The 19,651-nt window shown below is 32.7% G+C and overlaps 1 protein-coding gene across 2 annotated transcripts in view; it reads right to left on the bottom strand.

Moving 5' to 3' along the window:
* Positions 1-19,651, bottom strand: part of LOC130665372 (runt-related transcription factor 1-like) — a 32,585-nt gene extending 12,934 nt beyond the window's left edge. The window contains exons 1-4 of one of the 2 annotated variants that reach the window (XM_057465708.1): positions 18,866-19,651; positions 17,861-18,091; positions 10,923-11,036; positions 6,992-7,330 (exon numbers count right to left, since the gene is read on the bottom strand). In XM_057465708.1, coding sequence (XP_057321691.1) covers positions 6,992-7,330; positions 10,923-11,036; positions 17,861-18,091; positions 18,866-19,169 — 988 coding nt within the window. In that variant the 5' untranslated portion in view covers positions 19,170-19,651. The remainder of the gene's footprint in view (positions 1-6,991; positions 7,331-10,922; positions 11,037-17,860; positions 18,092-18,865) is intronic. The other variant, XM_057465709.1, reaches the window with a different exon arrangement.

The following is a 19,651-nucleotide window of genomic DNA, read 5'->3' as shown; positions in this document are numbered from 1 at the left end:
CTAAAGACCAGGAATGACAATAATTTTATTATTTAGTCATTATTTATCATCAAACTGATGTTTAATCACAGTTAAGTTTATTGTCCGCAATAAAATAAATTAACCGAAGAGTGATTTTATTTTCGAGTCCTATCAGCTTCAGCGATGGGTTTATCGTAATGGTGATGAGCTGGAAGCTCAGATGAGATGTAATAGTATTGTATATTTATATATATATATATATATATATTTATATGGTATATGAAATGAATGAAGATCTCTCGACGAAACTAGGTGCTGGACGAAAAAGTTGTTATAAAAGAGTTGGTAAAAAAAAGATAAGAAATGGAGTAGAGACGGTTCTTGACCAATGGTCTGGAACTCGAATCCGTGGGAATTTATATTACTCGGAAATTAAATTGATATTGTTCTTCTTTAGACTTTTTTTCGTAGGATATAAAATTATATGTAATGACCTAGTTAATTTGATAGAGTTTGAATTTTTTTTTTCTAATTTTTTTTTCGGAGATGAAAAAATTTTTCATTTTTTAATTTCAAAAAAATTCACATTCACGTAAATTTATTTAAAAATCTGATGAAAATTAAGAAAATTTATCATTTTGGTTCAATAAATTTCCTGAAAAAAATTCAAATATTTCGTTTAATTTTTTTTGTGGCCATAAAAAATTTTAAGTCGAAAATATCAAATTTACTGCAAAAAAAAAATTTTTTTGGTTCCATTATTTATTTTGAACTTCGGCAATTTTTTATGGTTTTTTTTTTTCATTCCAATTGTCGTTTTCCGAGAGAAATTTCGATGATTTTTAGTTAAAATTTGATCAAATTGACGGAAATAATTTTTTCAAACAAATTTGATGTCAAAAATTTCAAAAAATTGAATTTTTGTTGCGCTATTTTTTAAAATAAAAATTTTAAGATTTTTTGTTGAAAAATTTTTCGAGTTTGAAGTTAAGAGTAAGGGCGTTTTGATAAGAGTGTACATGACACTTTAGTAATTAGCTTGTGAGAACACCCTTTAAGAAAAGAGCCCTCAGTATACTTGGGGTAATCGAAAGTTGACTGAAATCATAACAAGGGTTTCGTCTTAACCCTTTTCAGCCTTAATTATTTCAATTAGTTTACTTTAAATAATAATAATTATCATAAGCACTTATATATACATAAGTATATATTTTTTTTGAAAATAATATTTAAAGGAATCGAGTTATCGAAATCATTATCATAATGACGTCCTCAGTGGATAAGGAATTAAGGAAACACTGCGGCTAAACGTGCATTAGCTAAAACCGCGATAACATTTTCGTTTTATTTTTATAAAATTTCATTGCTATATATATGTATACATATATGTTAACAAACGCATAGCAAAAATAGTGAGTGAATTTGGAGTGAACATGGATTTCAGTGAAGGCTGGGCCGTGCACCGAAAAAAGAATAGTGGAAAATTCAGTTTCAAATATGAGCAATTTCCCGCTGCTTCGAAAATGTGAAAATTACATTATTTCTGAGACGTAGCAATTATTTAGCAATTTTTACAGTTTCGTAAAAGACTTTTTTCAAAATTTAGTAGTGTTTCATTCAACCAAAAATTTTTTCTCGCCGTAAGAAAATTTTCGTCTTTAATTTCAGTGTGAAAAATTTCTTAGGAGTGAAATTTTTTTGCGTGAAGAGAACAATTTTTGGGGTGAGAAAGAAAATTTTCGCGCCAAGAAATATTTTCTAGTCCTGTTAAGAAAATTTTTGTTTTCATTTCATAATTCAAAATTTACTAGTGTTTCATTCAACCAAAAATTTTTTCTCGCCGTAAGAAAATTTTCGTCTTTAATTTCAGTGTAAAAAATTTCTTAGGACAAGTAAAAATTTTTTGCGTTAAGAAAACAATTTTTGGGGTGGGAAAGAAAATTTTCGCGCCAAGAAATATTTTTTAGTCCTGTTAAGAAAATTTTTGTTTTCATTTCATAATTCAAAATTTACTAGTGTTTCATTCAACCAAAAATTTTTTCTCGCCGTAAGAAAATTTTCGTCTTTAATTTCAGTGTAAAAAATTTCTTAGGAGTAAAATTTTTTTGCGTCAAGAGAACAATTTTTGGGGTGGGAAAGAAAATTTTCGCGCCAAAAAATATTTTCTAGTCCTGTTAAGAAAATTTTTGTTTTCATTTCATAATTTAAAATTTTTAGCGCCAAGAAATTATTTTCTTCTGTGCTCGTTATTAATTTGATATCCAAATTTCAAAATAATTTTCTTGGCAGATCAAAATTTATTTACAGTTTTAAAAAAAAATCAGAATATCGCTGATCTAGAATTTCTTCGATAAGTAAAATGATTTTGAATGAAAACTTCAAACTTTTGCACTAAAAATATTTCTAAAAGTTATTTTTTGTCTCAATGTGGGAATAAAATACTTGATTATTAATTTTTAAACGCAGGAAGTCTGGCGTCGTCTATTCTAGGATTTAAAATATTTTGTTCATAGATTCCGAAATGCACTATCGAGTTTCCGTCGGTACTGGCGCCTAGATGAGATTGCTCTACTAGGTCAATGATAGACCCGTTTAGAAATAGATAACTTTAATAATTTTAATAATTGGACTTTTTTCAAAATTCGCTCGTCCCTCTTCTAATAGAAGTCACCAAATCCTTATCTAAATTTGCGACTTCGAGACCCAGTTCTTCAATTTTGAAAACGACGTGACTAAAAGTTGAATTTTCGATGGCATCCGTAAAGCAGGAACGAAATTTTCATCTAAAATGATTTGAATCCCGAGTTCTCATGACTAAAGATGATGTAATTTGGTCGTTAACCGAAAGATGCTCATCAAGTTTGAGCCTCGTCACCGCAGCTAGAATTGCGGGATCCAGTACGCAGAGTATTTCTGCATCAAATCATGAGCATCATAAACTAAAATCATTATGATGATAAAGACGATCAGAGTGCGAGTCTCTTATAGCGAGACAATTTGGTCTTGTAAAAATGTCAAGCTAACTGCAGGAGCAACTAAAGCCAGGAAAGTTGTTGGCTAAGTGAGAGATAGTCCAGTAAATAAGTAAAGAGAGACGCATAGTTGGATTCCTGATATAAAAGTGAGCACGTGGGAAAGGTTATTTGGTCTCCCTCAGGGTTCTTCCGTCCATCATGATAAAGGGCCATCTTGGGTAAATAGCTAAGACTCGTGTCCATTTGCTGCGTACCGGCATCTCATTCTCGGTCTTCCTTTTCTGGATAGTTTATGGCTGATGCTGGATGCTGAATGCTGGATCCTGGATCCTGGTGTTGGTGATTGGATAGTTTAGTATAAGTGTGTTGAATAAGCACGACTGTACCCACCCGCAACCACTACCGTTTTGTAGATCCGCTGGAATGAATCCCAAGCGTGGAATGGATCCAAGTGTTGGTGCGTTGGGAGGCCTCTTGTCTCGATTACTTCTTGATCGAGGGCACGGGCTAAGGAGGAACGAGGGACCAGAGACGGAAAACAGCAACAATGCCATCAGACAGAAAGAAGAAACGAGTTTGAATAAGAATACGAATACGAACAGAATGTACAATCAGTGTGATTGTTTGACACCCCATAATCAGAGTCCTTACCCCTTCCACCAACGGATCCTATCACTCCCACTATAAAAATCTCCATCACCTCATTTCGCAGTCTCGGTTTGCTTATTGTTTTACTGTCTTGCTCATTGTTTTTTCTTTGAGTTAAAGATTCGAGATCCAGCTTCAGTCCCAACCCCAGGTTCAACATCAGCATCACCACCAGCTTCTTATGTTCCGGCGTGTCTTTGTTGTAATATTATTTTCTCTGTTTGGCCACTGGCAGCATCACATCCCGGAGTCCGGGTCTCATTACCCCCGATCACGACTTGAATAGGCCTCCGAGAGTTTTGCCGAGATAAAGAATAAGAAGGAGAAAACGAGAAACGGACACGGTTATATTATAAAAGACAGCGTAAGGGTCTTGTAATTTGTTTTTGTTGCTGTTTACTTTTTTATTATTTATTTGCTTTGCTGTACCGTGTTCTGCTGGCCAGAAAATCGAGATGGAGTTATGGTTTGGCTCAAGGATCTTTAGTTTAGGAGGGCTAAATTGTCAAATAAAAATGGGTGATGAAAAAAGGCGTAATCGTCGGTTGAATTCGAGATAATCGCGGGCGGGGGGGTCTGTTACATCTCAGTTTCGTTCGATTCGACGGAACGGTAAAAGGGATCGGAAATAGAGTTGAGTGAGGAAGTGGGCTGGGGAGAAAGGGGTGAAGATCGAGGAAAATCGGCGGTCGATTTTTATGATCGAGATACCTGGTATTACGCGGGCTGATATTTTGTAAGACGATTGGATTTTTTTTCAGAGATGGGATTGTGGGATTTTTGGGGTTAATGTAAAATATTCTTATTGAATTTTTTATGAGATCTTTTTTTTTTAATAAAATTTTATGAAGGTAATTTATAAAAAATTTGTTCACTAGAATTAAAAAAAAATATTTTTTTGAAATAAAAAATATTTGACAGTTTAGTTGTCGAAATTTTTTGTAAAAAAATAACAGAAATATTTTTACGGCTTTACACGTAAATTTTGACTAAACCATTGGATTTATGAAAAAAATATATCAATACAATTTTATAGGAAATTAAATTCTCTACAATAAAGTACTCATTAACTTTAGTCATAAATTTGATATTTTAGACACAATTTAAATTCAAAGTGTAAAATTAAAATTTAGTAGATGAATTTTAGGCTTTAAAAAAATGAAGACTAAAAAATAAAAAAATTTAGAAATTAAAAGAAAAATTTAATTAATTTACAAAACCGCGCTACCAGGAAACCCAAAACCCTCAGCTGAGCTATGAACCATTTCTAGTTAATAATGAAAAGTTAAAAAAAAATGATCAAAGAACTCAATCAGACGATAGTCTCCAGAGACCACTTGTTGCCGAAAGTGTGCAAACCAGAGGAGGTAAGAAACCGAGTCAAAAGAGTCACCTCCTTTAGTATTTTTACCGCAGCCGTGGCCCGCTGGGCGGCAAACGCCGCAAGGCAAACGAGGTAATTACACCAGCCAAACTTGCGCGGAAAAAAAGGACCCGCTGATCCTAGTTTGCACCCAAGTCTTGTCAGAGGTTACCACTCGAAACCGCAACTGAGCTCTAGCTCAAAGCTCTTAATCACTTATCAATAACAAATCATTTAGGATCAAATCATCATCATTATAACAGATTCAGTTTTTATTTTAAATCCAAACTTAATTTCAACTTCTACTACTCCTAGATCCGAAACTATCAAATTGAATTAAAAACTTATGGAGACCTTTTTTGTAGAAAATTTAATTACCTATAAAATTGTTTCTAATCATTTTGGCCATATATCCCATAGTTTGTCCATAATTTAAATTCAAAGTTCTAAAAATAATTTTTCCGACCCGAAAATTTCAAATTTCGATTTTTAAAACTTCAAACTCAAATTCTGTCCAAACTATTGATTTTATCAAAAAATTTATTGAGTGCTTTTTTGTAGAGAATTTAATTTCCTACAAAATCATTCCTTACAATTTTCACCCTATCTCCAATAATTAGCCCCCGAATTAACGTTAAATTTTTTGTCATCCAAAATAATCAAGAAACAGCCAAGATCTGATTTTCCAAAAATTTATATTTTCCCTCCGTAGTAAATTTTCTTCCCTAATAATTTTCCAACCAGTCAATTTATTAAAACATCCATAGATAATTTACCATAAGAATATAATTAGCTTGTAAAAATAAACATAAATTAAAAAAAAAAAAAAAGCGGTACAAGTTGAAATGTCGTTATTACGTTGAATTAGAGGGTTCAGAGCCGGAACGAGGTATCAAACTATTATCTCAAACCTTACCGAAACCCCGTCTCACTCGGTTACCGTTGATCTACCCGCGTAACCCTTTCCATTGTGTTGAGCCCTAATAGGCTAAAGATAATGAGCAAACCAGCTAAATGTAAAAACGAGTACAATTTACCTAAAATTATTTATTTTTTACCTCATACCGGCACCGGTACCTAAATATAAAATCCTTACATACCGTGTCCTCTAAGGACCAAGAAATCCAAGCCGGTGCCCAGAAAACCCGAGTTTCTGCTCAGAAATTTAAATGAATCTTTTGACATCTCGATGACGTACAGAATATATAAAAAATTTTAATTTCACATAAAGTTTATATGTAATTTTACGTGTGGGAAAGAGTCAAAAATAAATTGAAATTTTTTTTGTGTACTACGTCATCGAGATGTCAATTTTTTGGCTGAATTGAGCTGACGTCTGATATTTTTAGGATTTTTTTAAAAACTATAAAATTATGAAAAAAAAAAATTTCAAAAAATTGCACCTGTAGTTTTTTTGATTTTCTACATGTGCATATTTTTAGTTTTTTTTTTTTTTGTAATTAAGTGGTTGAAAAAAAAATCAAAAATTTTTAATCATCTGCTAACTGCAGGATCATAGACAGCCGGCATTTAATTATTTTTAGATTTTTTTTAAACCGATAAATTATAAAAAAAAAAATATTTGAAAAAATTGCACCTGTAGTTTTTTTGATTTTCTACATGTGCATATTTTTAGGTTTTTTTTTTTTGTAATTAAGTGGTTGAAAAAAAAATCTAAAATTTTTAATCATCTGCTAACTGCAGGATCATAGTCAGCCGGCATTTAATTAATTTTAGATTTTTTTCTAACCAATAAATTATAAAAAAAAAAATATTTGAAAAAATTGCACCTGTAGTTTTTTCAATTTTCTACATGTGCATTTTTTTGGTTTTTTTTTTTTGTCAATGGTTCGTTGCAAATAAAAATTTGAAAATTTCTAATTGTCTGCTACAAGATTATGATCGTCTAGAAATTTCTCATCGGTAAATTTTTTCTACCTCATTTTTTATCTCATGTATACGTGAAATATCTGCTTTAATTTGACTGTTGTCGAGCTCAACTGGTTATCAGGGTACTGTTAATACAATAATTTGATGTACTTACCATTGTGCGGACTGTGTTTGTAACAATCTTGATGAGCCGACGTACTGCTGGCGCCCAAGTGCCCCGAAGTGGGCGAGTCGTTTTGGTTTCCGTTATTTGACTGGACGCAGTTTCCATTGTTGTTGTTGTTATTGTTATTATTATTATTATTATTGTTATTATTGTTGTTATTATTGTTGACCATATGAAGATGATTTTGGTGATGATGATGCTTCGTACGTCGATAAGACTCAAGTTCACGCAAATGGGTCGTAAATGAAGTCGGGGCGTCTAAAAATGGGCGCTGACCGAGTCCGAGTGCGCGAAATTGTTGATGCTGTTGCCCTGTAATCGTTAGGTCTTTTTAAAAAAATTTATTATTGTTCGAGAGATTCAACTGACTGGTATAGAAATTAATTATAAGATTTTTTTTTCGATTGACTGGTCAGGGAGAGTAGAGGGGGATGTTTACTTGGGTATTAATTTAAGAGAATTGATTGCTGATTATCAGGGTTATTGGTAATTATGTTAAGCTTTGTGATGATATTTGATTATTAATATTGAGATCAATGCAATTGAGTAAGATAATTAAGAATCTTGACTACGTGGTGTATTGAGCCGCTTCAATAGCATTCTACAAATACCACTAATTATAATATCGGGACTTCAATTTCAAACACTTGATATATTGATGTTAATATCTTATTAAAATTAATAGAGGGGAAATATTATTGTATTTATTGTTCAAGAGCAAATATTTGTAAAATAAACTGGGGCAAAATGGGACATTTTTTTAAGGCAATTTTTAGGTTTGAAAATACTTAATTTATAGTCAAAGTGAGGAAATTAATCAATTTTGACAGCGCGGGAAATTCAAATTTTTTTTTTAAATTTGGCGGGAAATTTTGAATCTGAAGTAAAATGGGCTAGTAATTTAATGAGACCAAGTAGAAAAAATTCAAGTAAGCAGATTTTCTACCCAAACATATATTATATATTTGTGGACATATATAACACATTGATTATATATATTTTTTACTCATATATCAAACATTTCTTGTTTGCCCGAACATATGTATGAAGATGTACGCTAAATATCAAACATATTTATTTTTTACGCACATATATGTGACATACAATTTCCACTTATATATATATATATATATATTATTTAAATAATATATTAAAAATAAACATGCATTCACGCATTCCGCATTCACTCCGCGAATTTTTTACAGTGTATTTATTGTTCAAGAGCAAATATTTGTAAAATAAACTGGGGTAAAATGGGACGCTTCTTTTAAGGCAAATTTTAGGTCTGAAGATACTTAATTTGTAGTCAAAGTGAGGAAATTGATCATTTTTGACAGCGCGGGAAATTCAAATTTGTTTTTTCAAATTTGGCGGGAAATTTTGAATCTAAAGTTAAATCGGCCAGTAATTTAATGAGACCAAGTAGAAAAAATTCAAGTAAGCAGGTTTTCTACCCAAACATATATTTTATATTTGTGGACATATATAACACATTGATTATATATATTTTTTACTCATATATCAAACATTTCTTGTTTGCCCGAACATATGTATGAAGATGTACGCTAAATATCAAACATATTTATTTTTTACGCACATATATGTGACATACAATTTCCACATACATATATATATATATATTATTTAAATAATATATTAAAAATAAACATGGTATTAAAAAAAAATTTTTAACAAAGTATTGGGTTATCTAATCAGAATATTGTGGCGGTCCGTAACCGGAAGTACCGACTTTCCTCTTCACCGTCTCTTGTATAAACCCTTTCTCTTCTAATCTATCTCTGTCTTATATTTTTCTTCACATTATTTATTACAACCTCGTATAATTTATTTGTTGAATAATAAATTAAAGAATAAAAAATAAAATTAAAAATCTCGGTTATGTAAAGAGCTGAGATGGCTCGAGAAAATTACTCAGTTAAGTTTTGAGCTAAAAAAAAATTAAAAATAAAGTAATGATGATAATAATAATAAGCTATTAAGTCTTGGAGGTAATGAGAGGTGACAGGTGCGTTGCGCGGTCGAAATAATAAAAAATGGGTCGTATTGTAAGAGCAACAATAGAGAAGTCTGCTGTTATTGTCGTGATAGCCCGAAATGGGAAACGAGCAAATGAGCGAGTGAGTTTACCCAAAAAATAATAACGTTATATATAATATAATAATAAGAAATACGAAATAATTCTGACACTAAGGACACTGATTATGTGCAATAATTGTGTAGACACGCGCGTGAGAAACGCACGCCAATAATAAAATGTAATTATTGTTATTGCGTTTGCAATATGTCGTTCGTGTTTTTAATGACACGGATGTTCATTATTAATATTTAAGGGATGATTTCATTTTTTGTTATATATTTTTTTATAAATATGATGATTCAAAATATATTTCATTAATAGAATTAATTAATTTACTTAAGTAAGACCGCACATATTTTTTAATCAAAAATATATGAGTAATTGCAATCAAGATGGCAGACGTATAAATTGTATATAGAAAAATTAATTTGAGACCTAATTTCGATGGTTATTTTAGAAATCGGTACAATGAGACTCTGAGGCTGTCAATTATTAAATGTTACTTTTAAAGTTAATATTTGTTACTTTGGATTTACGCGGGAAATAAATAAATGAATGGAAAAATATAAATATTAAATGGCGAAGGTCAATTTTATTTTAACAAATTTATTATTTTATATTTAATGTTTACGTGGGTGGTTTTTTAGTTTATTTTAAATATCATCGCGGGCTTAGTTAATGTTTTAAATAGCCGGTCGATTATAGGGACTGACTGAGCTGTTTGATGTCCCGGTTATTGACAGCTACTAGTGTTATTTCGTAAATAACCGTTGGGTAAATAAAATTTAACAACTTGCTCCATTTTTAACGACTTTGTCAATCCATATTTACGTATATTAACACACGGCAGACAGTAATTATCTATAAAAAATAAGTAATTAAAAATAAAAGAGGTGGATGGATAGTAAACAGTAGGAAATAAAAAGTTTTAATGTTTCTTATAACGCATCGGTAACTAAAATTAAAAAGGCTGTAACTTTAGTTTAAATCGTCGTATCGAAAAAAGTCATTTTAAAGCTCAAAGTCTCTACTTTAAGATGCCTTCAGTTATTTAAATGTCGAAAATTATCCCGCAAAGTTTCAGATCAGCTACTGAATTCTATAAATTTTAAATTTTGTTTTTAAGCTTCGGAAAAAATCAGTCTAATCCAATCGCATTGAGAAGCTCACAGTTCAAGCTCTCAAACGAGCTATGAGTACGATTTTTCAAGTTGCAATTATTTTAAGCCAAAGACCTTCGCTTCAGCTTTCAGCAGAACGCAAACTTGTAAATAAATTTGAAAAAAACCGAAATCATGTGAATTGAATTAATAATTCTGTAATACTTGGGCAATTTCTAATGCCTGTAGGATTAAATTTTAGGATAAAATGTAGGAAATGAGATGAAAGCACTTGGAATTTGGGGCGAGCCACGGTTTAGACACAAAAGAGCTTGTGCATTGAAATAGCGTAAATGGTCTTTACTATGTATCGGTAATACTGGGACACTAATTTTGTGCGTGCATAAAGGCAAGTGGAGAAGGGTGTACACGTATATATAAAACACCAGAACTAAAATATGTACACATACATGGACACGATTCACGCGATCATCCAGTGCATCATCGGGCACCATCTGCTCGATAATGACTTGGCCATTACCACACCAATGACTTTGCCTAAATTATCATCCAGTTTTCGACAGCCTTTTCACGCTCCATATATTACCACGTGATTTACTATCTTCCGCGATCGCAAAAGTGGTGAATATTCAATGATTTTCGGTCAAAATATGCGTAAAATGTTATCAGTAATCAGTAAATCAAATCTGTTAGTACTTACGAGTCTTTGAACGAGGCTCCCGAGGTCCGTCGACGGTAACTTTTATCGCCCTGGTGTACGTCGCCACTTGGGGAGGTGACGTCGACACCGTTATTGTGATACTGAAGCTTTTACCTGAAAAAAACCACCAAATTAGTGCAGTTCGAAATTAGTGACTTTTATAATATTTACATAATTCGGTTTTACAGTATGAAAAAAATTTTTATCAACAAGATCGATTACTGGGTTTCAAAGAGGGCACTTTCAGCTTTTCAGAACAGCCGTTTCATTTTCTGTACGACAATAACTTTCGGAGTTATCACGAGCCGCAGTAAAAACCGCGTATTTTATTCGACGGGCCATAACTCGGCTTCTAATTATCGCACAGAAATCTGCCTGCGATCAAATTCAAGCTTGAACATCAACCTAAAAGCACCTACCCACCCGACAAATCAAAAATGATTTCCCATCTTCGCGGAACTCTCAGAATTTTGAACCTAATTTCGGTTTTTTTTCCCGCGCATTTAGTCTCCAATTAACTTAATAACCGGAAGTAAAAAAAATTTTTTTAATTAGGGATCAAAAACTAGAGGCTTGAAGCTTCAAAACCCTTTTTTTATTTTTTATCTAACCCCATTTTTCACCGAATTACACGACTTTGAAACTGTCACCAAAAACGAAGCGGTAGCTACCCTACCCCTTCTGAAAACGTAAATCTCGAAAATCGCTTGTAATCAAAATCCAACAAAAAAATTCATTTAAAACCCTTCCTACTTTCTCTACAAATTAATTCCTCAGGTTAAACATGAGCATAAACATCAACAAACAAAAAAAAATCAAACAACAACAATAACAATAAAAAAGGAAATGCCAGAAACAATTCAAGTGTCGCCAGTTTTTTTGTTGAACGTCTCTAAGTTGGCTCACCGCAAGAAAGGTAATTGCTTGGTTTAATGGGTCATCAATCATAAAGAGGTTTTACGACCAGAATTTATTTCGTACAAAGTCTCTTACATTGTTTCATTTTAGCATTTTTATTATTTCCTTTCTTTGATATTTTTTTTTTTACCACTATTTCAATGCATGTGATTGAAATGATGCAGTAGTCAGATAACAAAATAAATTTTCTAGTTTATATTTATAGCCAATGGGTTTAAAAGGGTCTCAGCGTATCACCTCAGTCCCAGTTTTAAAAAATAAAATAATAAATAATTTAATGCTGATAAATGATGGATGCAAATAAAAAGAGATTTAAGGTGTCGTAGACTGGGTGAAGTGGTTATTCATATAAGAACATTTGTAGGTGGCGTATATCACCGAAGAAGGCTCTTAACATTTTTAAAAGGCGTTTTAGGTCTGGTATATTAATTCCCTCTCTATAAATGTCCGTCGGAGATTGACTACCTGGCTCTTAAACAGTCGCAATGCATTTGGTAAATGCTAACGCCCGTTCCTATTTATTACTAAGTGTTTTTGCCGTGTGATTATTTATCTTTTGTGTGGGTGTAAGTGTGTTAATTATGAATATTAATTTAAATTAATAATTGGGGATTGTTTTCGGGCTGGTCAGATTATTTTAAAAAAGTTTGATGGGAAACAAATAGAGGCGAAGAGAGAAAACGACAGTTGACTAGCACAAATGTCAACGATTTATAATTGTCTCCCTTCATTCAGCTGGGCTATGGCACTCTACCCTGCTGTGTTCTGTCAACATGATAACGGGCATCAAACACCCCACTGCCCCCCAAGAGAGCCACTGCAACTGACTGCAGATCGCAAGTCATTTTACACTCGCGGAATGCTAACGGTGGCCAATACTAAAAGAGGGATCGTGATGACTTTTTAAGGTTTCGGGGAATTTATGCTGAAATTTTATGTCAATGTTTTTGATTGGTTATTAAAAGGATAATTATTTGACAAAAATGGAATTTTGGAAATCTTGGATGAGGAATTACGTGTTTATTAGTTGATAATTTGGAAATTTTCGGGGATAAGCGAATTGATAAGAACTTTATTTATTCAAAATTTTATAAGCTACAAAATTGGTCTGATTGATTTTTTTGATATTCGTAACGGTTACGGAGATATTTGAGTAAATAGATTCATAATGACCAAATTTTTATTAATAATGAGCTCGTATATATTAATATTTAAATACTCATAACTTTTAAGCCAATTGTTATACTGAGATGGGACTGGGCTCATTCTCTTCAGAATTTCACAAGCTACAAAATTGTCCTGATTGATATTTTCGATAGCCGTAACCATTGTAGAGATATTTGACATTATATATTTTGGAAACTCAAAATTTTGGTCCATGATCAAAATATTTAAAAAATTCACGTAATTAATTCCAAAAAAATTTCTCTCGGCTCATTTTCATCAGTAATTTGTCAGTCTACAGATAATTATTTTTTACCCACTCGCCGTATTAAGAAAATAAAATCGTAGCTCACTATTATTTCCGAAGCTTGTTGATTATCCATAGAGGTCTTGGCAATAATTAATAATTTATCAGAATATTGTGGAAATTACCAATGCTAGTAATTATTTGACAATTGTATAGACATCCTGGCTGGCAAGTGGCCTAGGTAGATTTCGAGGCTCCCACTAGTTCCGTGGGTTGTTTGAAATCATCCCTCATTGCAGGGCGCTATATGGGCTACATCATGTGACGTAGTATTAACGGATGGTTTCGAGTGGTTTTGGACTTGGTATAGTACTATATGTAGTCCAGACACAAGGATGTATACGGCTGGACACGAGGACTAGAAATCGAATGGAAAAGAGAGAGAGAGATTGGGAGAGAGAGAAATCAGAGGCGTTGATGTAGATGTTGACGCTTCTACCATCTCGCCGATGACACAGATCGTGAGATAATGGTATAGGCACACAAATACGTGAGTGTGTGGATGTGTGGGTGCGGGTGTGGGTGGATGTTCTATAGCTCTAGTCGTTGGACAGTACCTGGAACGAGCGAGTCCGCGAGTGTGCACGAGCCTGGCTTGGTTCCCTGTCTCTGCAGATGACCGTTCCCATCATCGAGTATTAACCGCAGCTCCCGGGAACGGGGAGCCGGATGCCCAGGCATTATTAGCCCCAAATGCGATGGACCCCAACAACTAGATGTTCTCTTTCTCTCTTTCCCTCTCACTTGAGAGAGTTTAAATGTCCAGTGATTGTAGTTATTTATTCTTTATTTTTCAATTGTTTAATTGATTTCTCTGATTTTTTCTTAATGGATTTCATTTATTTAGTTCATTCTTTTGCACGCAATGCTAATTTACCAAAATCTTATCATGAGCTTTGGCATGTTGACACTTTGTGTTAAATCGTGAATATCTATAAAAGTACTGCGAATATCGAAAATACTTATCAGGTCAATTTTGTAGCTTATAAAATTCTGAAGAAAATGCACTTAAGACCATTATTCTAGGACCAATAGTTCCTGAGTTATGAATTTTTAAAAATTAATGCCTAATTTTGGTGATTAATCAAAATTTGGAATTTCCAAAATTTATTATCACAAATATCTCCATAATGGTTACGAATATCAAAAATATCAATCAGATCAATTTTGTAGCTTATAAAATTCTGAAGAAAATGCACCCAAGGCCATTATTCTAGGATCAATAGTTCCTGAGTTATGAATTCTTAAATATTGATGCCTAATTTTGGTCATTAATCGAAATTTTGAATTTCCAAAATCTAATATCACAAATATCTGCATAATGGTTACAAATATCAAAAATATCAATCAGATCAATTTTGTAGCTTATAAAATTCCAAAGAAAATAAGCCCAACCTGGTCTCATTACAACGATTGGCTTAGAAGTTATGAATATTTGAAAATTAATATATACAAAATGATTATTAATAAAAATTTGATCATTATGAATCTTCATACCCAAATATCTCAGTAACCGTCAGGAATATCAAAAAATCCAATCAGATCATTTTTGTAGCCCGTAAAATTCTACAGAAATCTAGACTCAGAAGAAATTTCCCACGTTAATAGTTTCCGAGTTATGAAGCCTTCTTTTCCAGCTCATTATGATTTTTCCAAAAATATTTAATTCGCTATCGTCGGTCTGTTTAGACTGACGATAATTCGTCAGTATCAAAATACCCAAGGGTAGATGATGCACAGATCCTACAACCGTCAGTGGTATGTCGGCAACCAGAGCGACAGTTATTTATCAGGCAATACAAACTAAAGCGTTTTTGGGCGAATATCCCTAGGTCCCGTCCTCTTCTCACTCGCGAGATCAGAGCGACTGATAGAGATGGATGACGAGTTAAAGGCCCGTGTCCGCGTAAAGGGTACAAGGGTAGGTAGGGTGGCCTAGTCTCGCTATATCTAGCTAAATGTGCAAAAGGGAAGCGAATACACACGCATCACAAAATATTGTGTCCCTACGAATGTAACGATGCGTTATGGATCCGATGCGTCCAGAACGACCTGACTCTATTCATGTCATCTATCTTTTACGTACCGTCATTTACCTCCCATATATATACATACACTACATACCAATATCTATTGATAGCTAGTCGCGGTTAGAAATTTATTTTAGTTTTAAATTACAATCCATGGATCCAAAAAAATAATTCCAATTATTTCTAATTTTTTCCCACCATCATCTGCTGTCACTGAATTACAATTATCTCGTTATCTATCAACTTTAGGTAAAAATTTATTGATACCTTTTTTGTAGTAAATTTAAAGAGCTACAAAAAAGATTCTCATACATTTTTACATAAATCCAATAATTAATGAGTAATTGAATAAATAAACAATTGATATGAATAAAAATGATTTTTGGTGATTTTATAAAATTGTAAATAAATTTTATAGTTTTGTGAAAAAATATATGACAGTAAAATTGATTTTCCAATTATTATTATATATATTTATATATTTTTTCAATCCATAAATCTTGTCTCTTTCATTTGTCAATCTGTAATCCTCAATTTTGACGATTGCCCGAATCGCCAGAGGGAAAACGACGTAATATGACCGCTGGCGTTTATATAATATATATGTATGTAGGTATATATATGTATATATATTTGTATATCCGCGTTATACCGGTCGCGGTGTCTGTTTCGACAGTTTATTAATTTGATTGGTCCTGCATCATCCGGAACAATCCGCAAATACAAACAATTTATATAACTCCATACTCATATAATATATTTATATAAATATATGGATTGAGGAATAATAGAGGCTGAAAATTCGGCTGATAGTGGACACAGTGGATAAAAATATCAAAGCTGATGAATTGTCGTGTATTTGCATTCATTATAAGACTTTAATATTTTATTTAAATTTATAGATTTTTCTGTTAAATTAGAATTAGATTGGAATTAAAATCAAATTTAAAAAAATTTAATTTAATCTACAGTACGGGTTTGAGATCTAATTACGCGGTTGAATTTAATTTATTTGTACTAGATCTAATTATAGTTAAATGGATTTTTTTTGCGTAAAATTGACGGGAGTGTTTATGGATTTTTGGGCAAATTAAATTTTTCTAAAGTTTAGATCCAATTAATTTTTTATTAGATCTAATAATTATCAGATCTAACTATCTAGCGGTCGTTGACTTGTTTTTATTTTTTATGAATTTATTGGAATTAATAATATTAATTTATGTGGTTATTAGAAGGATCCAATTAATTTTTATTGGATAATTGGAATAATTGGAACTGTCGGTGGACTAGATGCAATTTGTTATTTAAAAAATTTCAGGAATAAACGAAATTTCGATTTATGTAATAAATGTCTAGATCTGATTAATTAAACGAATGGACTATTGGATCTGAAAGTATAAAATTTATTTTTTGGAGCAAAAATTATGAATTCATAGTAGAAAAAAAATCACATGCTCAGATCCAATTAATTCCAATTATCCAATTATGTTCCAATTAATTAGATCTAATTTTTCCATTTGATTTTTTAAAAATAATTTTACACTTCTACTAATTCTCAAATTCAGATCTAATTAATTTCCAATACTTCCGATAAAAATTTTTTTTTTATTTTCATCAACAAAAAAAAATCGTTCCAATAATGACCGAATTTCCATCTAATTAATTTTCATCAGATCCAATTTATTTCCAATATTTCCAATGATCATTTTTAATTTTTAACAGAAAATTCAATGACTTCTAATAAGTCTCAAATCTAGATCTAATTAATTTCCAATTTCCAATTAAAAATTCCAATTAAAAATTATCAAATTCAAAAAAAAAAAATTTTTTTTCTCATCTAATAAAAATTCCAATTCATCTAAACCAAAACAAAAACTAATTAGAAAATAGTCATATATATATATATATATATATATATATATAAAAATAAATGACGGCTTTGATCATGAGGTGAACCATCATCAGACCATGGGACATCTCTCGCGAGTACCAACTACACGGTAAAATATATCTCCCAACGTCATGATTTTGAGTCTTGTCTACTCACTCACTCACTAACTCACTTCCTTTCTCTCTCTCTTTCTCTCTCTGTACGAGCTTCCCGATGATTTCTGATTAACGGGCAGTTGTTTCGCGTGCTCGCGGCAGCGGACGTCGAGTAATGACTCTGGGGGCGACGGGATCGGGCATTCACTCTCTCTCTCTCTCTCTTTCTCTCTCTTTCACTCACTCATTCTGTCTTCATCTCGCTTTAAAATAGAGACAATGTACATGCAGAGAAATAGGATATTATATTTGTGCAAGGATGACACAACATTCGATGATGATGATGATGATGATGATTACAATAACGGTGATTCTAGATAGAGAGGGTCTGGTTTGGTTTAGATGGGGGTGGCTTTTGCACTCATGCGGTGTTGCTAATTCCCGTGCCACTAACAGATGTTCTATTATAACTGAATATTAATATACAGAAAATGTATATAGAATTTTATATTTTGCTTATATATAAAATTTACCTCGACCGCTGCGACCTACGAAACGGAGGTCGTTGAATTTGGCGACTTGATTCTTCATAAGAGCCGTCGAGTTCCTCAGCTCGGCGCAGCAATTTTCGTCGTTCCCGGCCCTCACTGTCACCAGAGTACCGTCTCCGACGTCACCGAGGGCCACTACTTTGAACGCCACTGGCAAGGTCTTGTTTGACCGCCAGTGAGTTGGCAGTTGGCTGCAAAGAAAATACGGCGACCCTAGAACATGGAAACCAAAATTTTTTTTTTTAAAAATCGATTTTTGACTAAACTATTTCAGATACGGTAAAAATATATCAATACAATTTTGTAGGGAATTTTATTTCCTATAAAAAAGATCTCAGGTCATTTTCAAAAATCTCCCATAGTTTAGGAGCTAGAGTATTTTTGGACCATGAAAATCAAACTAAATTTTCAAGCACAAAATCTTCATTTTTTCTTTAGACTTAAAATCAAAATTCTGACATAAATATCAAAGATACGACAAAAATGCACATAAACAATTTTGTAGCCAATTAAATTTCCTACAAAAAATATTTTGAAAATTTTCAAAAATTTCCCATAGTTGAGGAGCAAGAGTATTTTTAAGGTAAAAACTTAACTAAATTTTTAAGCCACAAAAATTTTACCATTTTTTCCAGACTAAAAATTAAAATTTTGACTTAAATATAAGAGATACGACAAAAATGCACGTGAACAATTTTGTAGCCAATTAAATTTCCTACAAAAAATATTCAAAAAATTTTTGAAAATCTCCCATAGTTTAGGAGCTAGAGTATTTTTAAGCTAAAAACTAAACTAAATTTCCCAACTACAAAAATCTTCATTTTTACTCCAAACTTAAAATAAAAATTCTGACTCAACTATAAGAGATACGACAAAAATGCACATGGGCAATTTTGTAGTCAATTAAATTTCCTACAAAAAAGGTCTTATCGACTTTTAGAAAAATTTCATAACTTCACCCTCAAAATACATAAAAAGCCAAATTACCAGTTCTCACAAGTTCCCCAGGATGTTCAGCCTGCGCTTCACCCACAAGTCTCTCAGTCCACCAGAGCTCCCCGACGGCTGCACCCTCACTCATCTCACCCCCGCTTCCGTTAACCGGTCCCGCAGCAGCCCCAACCGCAGTTGCACCCGCACGTGCGTTGTTATTGTCCCCGTCCTCAGGATACCGGGAGTCCCCTTGTCTTAAAGACGCCAGGGAGGAGCCTACGAGACCGGGTCCTTGCTGCGAGGAACCGACGGAATCGTAATTCTCCCCGCAACCAACCGAGTCCACTGGTAGATGCATCCCATCGGCCCCTCGCTGCGAGATTCTGCACTCCAACCCACCACGTGCTTCCGTATTTAATTAGTTGTCAACACTCACTATCTACATAAACATCTCCCACTTATTAATTACTACTATTATTTTTTTTTAACACCTCCAATTCCAACTCCATTTTTGTCTCATCTTATAAAATTTTTTTTCCAACCACCGTTCAAAAATTTATTGAAATAATTCACGACCGAAATCACTAAAAATTTTTTAAAATTCACTAAAAAAAATATTAATTAATAAATAAATAAATTAATTAATTAAGACACTTTGACTTCACATTAACGACATTTTAAATAAATAAATAAATTGTTTTATCGAGTGGTCAGTCGCGTCGGACGGCGTGCGACGAAATGCCGTAGGATTTAACGAGTAACCGGCAGCGTGTGCTGGGGAGAGATCGGGCCGCCCCAAGCGCGGAGTTTATACTCCGGTGTGTATACCGCGAATAGAAG

Source organism: Microplitis mediator, chromosome 3, assembly GCF_029852145.1.
Source record: "Microplitis mediator isolate UGA2020A chromosome 3, iyMicMedi2.1, whole genome shotgun sequence".
Classification (NCBI taxonomy): domain Eukaryota; kingdom Metazoa; phylum Arthropoda; class Insecta; order Hymenoptera; family Braconidae; genus Microplitis; species Microplitis mediator.
The sequence above is the reverse complement of the archived record's forward strand: the minus strand, read 5'-3'. Positions and strand labels throughout refer to the sequence as shown.